General features: G+C 37.7%; 1 protein-coding gene across 2 annotated transcripts; it reads right to left on the bottom strand.

Annotated features, from left to right (window-relative positions):
• Positions 1 to 5221: 5221 nt before the first annotated feature.
• On the bottom strand, positions 5222 to 8894 carry LOC108556711. Of its 2 annotated transcripts, none has more exons than XM_017912922.1 (4): positions 8658 to 8894; positions 7463 to 8570; positions 6726 to 7296; positions 5222 to 6657 (listed from the first exon to the last, which is right to left on the bottom strand). In XM_017912922.1, exons 1-4 carry the CDS (start codon positions 8884 to 8886, stop codon positions 5437 to 5439), a joined length of 3129 nt encoding a protein of 1042 aa, XP_017768411.1. In that variant the 5' UTR covers positions 8887 to 8894; the 3' UTR covers positions 5222 to 5436. The 2 variants fall into 2 exon arrangements, with proteins under 2 accessions (XP_017768411.1, XP_017768410.1); XM_017912921.1 differs by having other exon boundaries at positions 6726 to 7404.
• Positions 8895 to 9095: the final 201 nt, after the last annotated feature.

Consider the following 9095-nt stretch of genomic DNA (forward strand, 5'->3'; position numbering starts at 1 on the left):
TATGCAATTCTTATCACGCTTCAAAAGAAGGGAAGCGAAAAATGGGTGTATTACAGTATCGCCCTCAGCGCGCGCCCGGATATCCGCTGGAAAATAGTAATTCCATCAGTAGTAATAAGGTCACAACAATGCTCACTCTAATGCATTACCTTCGAGAGCGCATCCAAATTTCGAAATATAATTCCATTATTCGACTCCGCTTTACATCCGGATCTGAGTCATTTTATTATCGCGACTAAATGATTTCATAAACCCGAGAAACGCCAATAAAAATATTCGTAATGTTCATTTTAAGCTATTAAAACTATTTAATAAATTTGTTTTACGACCGTAAAGGTTTATGATCGCTGCTTAATTCGATGAATGCGGCATTAGTATTATATTCAGTTTTCAATAAAATTTTACTGCAGTTAAAGACAATATTAATGCAATACAACTTCTTTTTTTTCAATAAGAAAAGTGCCACGTTCTCGGTATTCGAGCGCTTAATCGATAACAGTTCGTTCCATAAAGAAAATCCTCAGGTTTAGACAGATGACTTCTGCTTTCAGAACTTTTCCAATGGCTTGTGCAAGAAACTTCCGTAGGTCGTAAATAAGAACTTCGTATCTTAGATTTATCGCCGGTAGCTTTAATTGCAGTCTAATTCTACCACAACGTGAAACTTTTATATATATATTCATTTATACATGCGTATTATAATAGTATAAATCCATTGTAATACGCATAAAGTACGGAAATTTGTGTGTGTGTTAACTAAATGTTGATTTACATCTAGCTTATATAAAACATAATGGAGTTTAACAGAGAAAAGTACGAAATTTATTTAGTTCCTCGATTAGTCCGGTTACAAACAGTCCGAATTGGCGGAACCGATCCGAATCCTAACTGAGCAAGGTAGTTTTGTATATTAAAATTGTATTTATTGAGTAGAAAGTAGAAATTGAAGCGACAAAATTTACTTATAAATCCATTATAATACGCATAAAGTACTGCAATTTGTGTGTGTTAACTAAATATTGATTTACATGTAACTTATATAAAACATAATAGAGTTTAACAGAGAAAAGTACGAAATTTATTTAGTTCCTCGATTAGTCCGGTTTCAAACAGTCCGAATTGGCAGAACCAATCCGTATCCTAACTGAGTAAGGTATTTTTGTATATTAAAATTGTTGATTAGAAAGTAGAAATTGTAGCGACGAAATTTACTTATAAATCCATTATAATACGCATAAAGTACTGCAATTTGTGTGTGTTAACTAAATATTGATTTACATGTAGCTTATATAAAACATAATGGAGTTTAACAGAGAAAAATACGAAATTTATTTAGTTCCTCGATTAGTCCGGTTTCAAAAAGTCCGAATTGGCGGAACCGATCCGAATCCTAACTGAGCAAGGTATTTTTGTATATTAACATTGTATTTATTGATTAGAAAGTAGAAATTGTAGCGACAAAATTTACTTATAAATCCATTATAATACGCATAAAGTACGGAAATGTGTGTGTGTTAACTAAATGTTGATTTACATGTAGCTCATATAAAACATAATGGAGTTTAACAGAGAAAAGTATGAAATTTATTTAGTTCCTCGATTAGTCCGGTTTCAAACAGTCCGAATTGGCGGAACCGATCCGTATCCTAACTGAGCAAGGTAGTTTTGTATATTAAAATTGTATTTATTTAGTAGAAAGTAGAAATTGTAGCGACAAAATTTACTTATAAAGAAAATTATAGTCTACATCAGTGATTCTCAATGTGTGGATCGCGGGGATTGTGTGGATCAATCCTGGTTGTTTTTCTACTTATAGCCATTCTTCGTTTTATGTCGAAATCAAAAAGTTTGAGAATCTACATTATAATACAAGTTATCATTTTTGTATTTGCATACAGCTATGAAATATAATTTAAATCGTTATTGAAAAAGTATGTTCTAAAGTTTTCAAACTAGTTTTAAATATCATTAAAATAATCAAATATCTTGAATTATGTAGGATTTATAAATTTAAAAAAAAAACTGAATTTAAATTGAAGTAATGAATGAAGCTAACTGAAACCAAAATTTCATTCGGAATAAATTAAATGTTGAGATAACGAGTTGCGTAAATTCAATTGAATTTAATGAATAATAATTATATTTTCAGTGCAATGTTTCAAAAAATAAATTCGCTATAGAAGTATTTTAATATGCACGAATATAATACATTTATATAAATATGAAACAAACAAAAAGAAGGATCAGAGTAGTGTGCATGAATCTGGTGGTGTGTGTGTGCGGGTCCGTTTTAATTAAAAGGGACTGCGAAAAGAACTCAACGTAATTATTTCACGTCTGCAGGGTTGGAATATGTTGTCAGCCATTCTTAATTATTATATTTCATTTAATTACAATCATTTGCTGCGCTCCATGTGCATCCCGGAATTTCCTTTTTGCCATTCATTATATCATTTGCATAAAATGAAAATGGAATTCGATATAATGAATATGGAATTCGGGGATAGTTCATAACTGATACGGCTTAGATATAAGACCGCGACAAATAAATATGTATATGTGAAAAATATTCATTTCAATGGAAATCACTGGGATTTGCCGAGATTAAAAAATGCACTTCCTGTTTAGATACACAGACGGTGGTGCACTATACTACAGCAATCATACTAATACCAACTGCGGAACATCAAAGGAGCAAAAAAGTTACAAAGGCCGGATTAAAATTGAACGAAACCCTAATGAAACTGCAAGTCAATTTTCTAGTTTATTACTGTTTCCGTATTTTGTGGGACATTTCTTGCATATGCACAAAGGACAAAATTGATTTCCCATTTTTCCATTATGACATGCACATGTATTTTTCTCTATTTGCATATTTTTCAAATTATAAGTTTCGAACGAAATTGCCGTCTATATTGTATGTATAACCCGGCGCATTCGCCAAATATGTACGTATTATTAAAATGGAAAGAACATATTTTCAGTTAAATTCTTAGTTTATTTTTATCTATTGCATAATTATATACAGGGCGACTAATAGCCGAATGGTTAGTCGCCCTAGCTACGATCTAGTGGGCGATGGTTCGAATCCTGGTCAAGTCAGGCCCTTTCTCGGTGCTTGTAGCAATAGGGCCATTGTTCATTACAGATGGACAGTGAAATGAATAAGGTTCAGCATATGGACCTTCAGCCAAGTCGATGGACAATGACAGTGTTAAGGATAGCAGAAGATTCACAGTGAAACCTACAAGACAACCTACAAAAAAAAATAAAAAATTATCATAATGGTAACTATCCACCGGGGAAGATTACCTACCTAATGTACCTATGGTTTGTGAAATCCCTATACAAATTCTAACGTATCTTTTGTAGTATGTAAAACTAAGGATTTACAATTTAATTTAACGATGTATAATGCATATAAACTTACATTTTATTTAACCAAATAACCGATTTATGTTTTAATAAATACATTATTTTTACCACTAAAATACGCTTAAAATACGATTTGTGTGTGTGAACTAAACGTTGATTTACATGTATGTTTATATATAAAAATGGAGTTTAATAAAAAGAAATAGTCTAGTGGAAACCACAATAACACTCGAGATAGAGATCAATCGAAAGCAAATACTGTAAACATGTGCTCTCAACTGAAGAAAAGAAATAAAAAGTTGGGTCGCAGTTGAAATAATATTATGTTTTACATTGAAAATTGTATAAAGTTAAAATATTGTTATTTAAATTTGTTTATCGATTTGTAAATATAAGTTGTGCGTTAGTTTAACAATAGATTAATATTAAATATAGTGTGTGTCAGTTGGCTACAAATATGTCGAGTGAATGTGCTATAGACATTTACTTATAAACATACAGAAAATATTACATTTTTCGAGTAGGATAAATCAATATTTGTCCATGAGCTGTCATACATATGGGAGGTAGAGGAAGGGAGTCAGCGAAAGAGAGTTGGAAATAGCTGTAGGGAAGTTTTAAGTTATTTCCTCGGACCTTTGGGTTATTCGCTGCAATATAAATGCCTCCACAGATGTGCCAGACTTGGTAGCATGTTTCGCTGCAGACAGGAATAACTGCCATTTTTTATCGGATACCTGTGCGAACGTAATAATCCTTTACAGATCACTGGAGGGATTAATTGTGAGTCACTATACTTTACGCTCAATTTAATAATTTCCCTTGCGTTCAATTTATTAGCGAACCCACGTGAAATAAAATACGCTCCGTTTTAATTACCTTTCGCACCTACGTAAATTAAATTCATTAAGATGTGTCCCCCGTCGCGCAGTAATCACTTAAATAAAACTTTCCGTTTGTTTATTCGTTCTTTTAATCAAACACAGACACACTCTGGTCGATCTCATCTGCATACTACATATAAACAATTCATGTATGACTAAAGTAGAACTCGTATTAAGATTTTAGTGGTAATAAAAATATGCTGATTTCTAGTTAATTAAAAACCGTTGATGGAAGGTATGTAATAGCTCACGTAAATGTTAATTAGTTGTCAATAGAATAAAAGAGGTAAATAAGCAGAGGGGCAATGCGAAGCACGCTCACTGCCTCTAATTCCTGAATGCCTGAATTATAGATTTCGAACAAGGCTGACGCGCCTTCTCTCATAAACACGTCTGCTATATGAACGCGATAGCATTACTCATCACGTTTTGCGCATATTTAATTGCGTGCTGAAATGGGAAAAGGGATTTCATAAAACTCCCTTTTCAAAGGCAAATAAGGCATTTCCGGTTGCCCTCGTCTGGGCGCGGACGTCATGTACACGTTGCAGGACCTTTATCAAAATGATCAGATTTTCATGGTCGCCTTAATCATGCGTTTAAATCTACACGCTACACCCAGAAATGCAATTTTAATTTTATTTTTGAAGTTCATGTAAAATTACAACCACACAACCAATCTTATGCGGATGTGTGTATTCTAAATTCAAACAACATTATCAAAATATATTATATTAAAATATGAACAATGGAAAAATAAACAATGTTTTTGATTCCTTAAATAAAATTATATTTATTATAATACACACACATTTTACAAATACAAGTTTACATGTAAAAATAATAATAATAATAATGAATTAATGTTATATATACAAGTGATGTCCTTAGGATATCTCAAACAAAAAAAAATAGATTTAACTTTAACTAATAATTAGATAATAATAATAATATTAAAATTTCAGTTCTTTATTGCACACGAAGCACATAGTGCGTTTGGAGGACACTGAAACTCATGTTCTGTGTGAACATTTTAAATAATAAACGTATCGAATATAATAATGATAATTAATTCATATTTTTTGTGATATATTTTTCAATTAAAATTTTTGGTATCGCAATTGTTCATTCTAGCTATTATTGACACACACAGATTAATTTCCGCAATACATTGATTTTATTTACCTACAAATGGAAAAGATGGATAAGGGCCTGGATAGTAACCGGGGAAAGCTGCAGTCTGTTGAACCGGAACGGAAGTCGTCATGTATGTAGTGAGTAAAGTGGGTACTACTTTCGTAGAGAATATTGTCGTGTAAGCGGTTTTAGCTCCGAACGTAAGCTTTAATATTTTGCTCTCGGTTTTTGTGACGATTGCCGTCTGGACGATCGGTGATGAGGTAACGGCGTATTGGGGCTGTTGCTGTGGGAATAACGGATTGACGGGAACCGGTGGTAAAGGCAGTCCTTGCAGACCTGGCAGTCCTGGAATTCCTGGCAGTGTGCTCGTAACAAACTCGTAATCTGTCTTAGTTACTGTACCGACTATCTTAGATAAGGTGCTCAAAATTGTGTTAGCACCGTTAATTACGGGAATTACATGAGTCTCATACAGTGTCTCCAGTTTAACGACCGGTTTAGAAGCGGTAATCACTTGGCCCTGAGCCGCAGCTGCAGGATTGAGTAGACGTAGGTAGGCTAATTGCTGAAGTTGTTCTGGACTTAAACCAGGGGAAGCAAGTACGTCGTTGATGAGTGGTTTCGGTGTTGCCGGTGCGTTTGCTTTCTTCAGCCTCAATAAACTCTCTGGAATCCGGGATTTGTCCACATCGGACAGATCAAAGTCTGACCCTATATTTGCTAAATCCAAGTCAGCGGGAAAAACGCGTTTACCATGATTACCGTCATCGTGTTCGTTCTGATCGCCAAAGTCCAGCTCCAAATGCAGCTCGGATCCGGCTTCATCCAGATGACTGTTAAATTCGTTCAAAGTCTTGCTAGGATTAAAATGATAAGCTTCCATGGGCGGAAGGGTTTTGGTGGCCGTCACTAAGCGTGATATTAGATAAGTCTGAACAAGGGTGTAGCTGGTTGTATCATTTCCGCCTCGAATTACAGGCAGTATGTGTGTTTTTAGCATTGTCTGAGTAGTGCTGAACTTCTCAATCATAGTTTCTAGAGGCGGCGTTTCCATATCCGACGCTAAGTAAATAGGTGGAAGTGTCGCGACGCTCGAATCCAGGAAATTATTATCCTTATCGTAGTTGCTCGCTGTTGCGAGGATATTTTCTGTCAAAGGTTCAGACGCAGTTGCCGCGATGGCTGATTCTGTTTGCTCCAGGATCTTCTCGAACGTAGACGTCACAGTTATGTACCTCGTATTCTTCACGCTTCCGACCTGAATGCGAATAAACATGAAATGTTGAGCCAGCGCCATTATAGGAATGGGAAGCAATAAAATCTTACCTGGAATGTATACGGCGATTTTATCGTCGCAATCTCATAATAGATATCCTTGAAATCGGGCGGCGTAGAAATCTCCACCTTTATCGTCTCCAACGGGAACGGTGTATCTAATTTATTTTCAGTCGAACTCTCATCATCTATAATTGAAGCTATTGATTCCGAACCGACTAAACTGTCGACATCATCGGATCTCGCTTGCGGGGTAACGACGTCATTTAAAGCCGGCGACACGTCCTGCAAAGAATTTGGAGTTGTTCCGCCAGTCTCGTTCTCCTCATCGTTCTGTTTCCTAATAGTTATGCGAGGCCTGGCTGTAGTTTTATATTGCCATCTGCCCGGAGAACGGTTCAGTTTAAATTTATATAAACTAGAGGAGCCCGACGGCGATGAATCCACAGCAGACGCCTGCACTTTAGGCTTAAAACCTCTTCGTGTAAATCCTCCGGTCTCGGGGGCGACGACGGCGCTGCTGCTGCTGCTGCTACTGCTCACACGTTGTTGTTTATTTCGACGGGAATTGTATCGTTTGCCTGAGGAGCTTCCGAATGTGGCTGTTGCCGATGCTTGCTCGCTAGATACAGACACAGTAGATATGTGAGACTTGTTTCGACCATATTTTGGTGATGGCTGTTGCGGTTGTTGTTGTTGTACTTTTTGTTGTTTTTGTTGTGTGTGGTGTCTGTATTTATTTACAAGTGTTAGTGTTTAGTGAATGTAATTGCCGTAGCGATACTTACTTGTTCGATCTCGTCGATTGAGTTTGTCGATTTCTGGACGACTTTTTAGTGGTATGCACTTCCGGTTCCTTCTCCTTCTCCTGCACAGGTTCCGGTTGTCTATTCTTGAAACGCTTCAAAGATCCCGATGAGCCGGATGGCTTCCTCGTTGATTTGATGGTGTTCTGGGATATTTCAGCAGATACGGTTTCTTCGTTCACGGACGCCGCCGGAGTCGGATCCAAATGGCGATGCTTATTGTGCTTTCCCAAATGAGGTGCGGCCGTCTTCAGTATCCTCAGCGTCGGCGACGGGTTAATTTTTCCCTTGTGCTGATTGTTATAAATGTGCGAGGTGCTTTGCAATACTTGAGCATATTTCCCGGAGATGTACGTGCCAATAACGCTGGTCTCGTGCACTGTGGTCGTTCCATCCTTTACGACAGTTCCACCTAATTTAGTAACTAATCCCGTCGGGTGCAATGAGTCGCCTCGCTTCGTTGCGGCGTTCGCTTTGTTTTTCGTTTGATGCGCTGATGGACGCGGTTTCAGATGTAACTTGGAGCTGGGTTTTAAGTTTATTACTTTGTACGTTTCTTCAACAACTTCCGAGGGCTGGCGGGATAAGAAATCGTACTCGGCTTCTGCGATGTTGTTGCCTATGATGACTGCTGGTTCTTCATCCGAGTGCACTTCGATTTTGCTCGAGAATATTGGCTGGTGAACTGCCACGTGGCTCGAGACCGCTGGGACTTGGGTCGGCTTCGTAACTCCTGTGATAATTTCCACTTTACTGATAATGTTCAGTTTCGGTTGTTTGCTGGGGGCGGCTTCGACCACCTCCACTTTGCTGGAGATTATTGGCGGCGCGACATTTACGACGCTCGATATGCCTTCTATTACATTGACTTTCGTAGACAGGCCGGAGGATTTAATTTCTACTTTACTGGATTGTCTTACAGGTGGATTCACTGGCTGCACTTGCACAACCGATGAGACCTTTTTACTGGGTTCCGATGCCTTCTTCTCTGTTTTACTCGGCTTTATTACGACGGATGGCTCCGATGCGACAGGCTTTGTCTCAATAACTGTTTTTACTGTCGCCCCGCTTACTTTATCCTTTCCACCATCTGTAACACGCAATTCGCCCATTATACGATCTGTTTTATCGTGCTTGGCCTTCTCATCTCAACAATAACAAGATAAATAGCAATTACCTGAAGCGGCGGCGGCGGCTGCAGCAGCAGCGGTTTGAGGGGAGAATACCATCACCGTATTCCCAATGGTTGTCGTGAAGTCGAGAAATCCATAAACCGTCTGGGTGACTTGGGAACCTTGGTTAGGTTGGGACACTGCATTGGCTGCCACGGGTGGACTATAAGCGGCAGGATTTATGAAAACTGGACCAGCCGTACCGGTGCCTTTCCTCACTGCAACGAAACGCATTTAATTAATAATTAACTTGTCATAATAAAACCTTAATTAGTGGAGTCTTTCCGACCATCCCGGGGGGGATGACTCATTAATTTCGTCTCCCGTAGGTTGCTCTTCGCTCCAGACTACCAGACACATTACGTTGCTCACGGTTCCCATTATCGCACATCGTTATGTCATTCATGGAGCGGCCGGTTTCCATATTCGACTCGGCAATTTGT

The sequence above is a fragment of the Nicrophorus vespilloides genome, unplaced genomic scaffold, assembly GCF_001412225.1.
Source record: "Nicrophorus vespilloides isolate i.1.1-1 unplaced genomic scaffold, Nicve_v1.0, whole genome shotgun sequence".
Lineage (NCBI taxonomy): Eukaryota > Metazoa > Arthropoda > Insecta > Coleoptera > Silphidae > Nicrophorus > Nicrophorus vespilloides.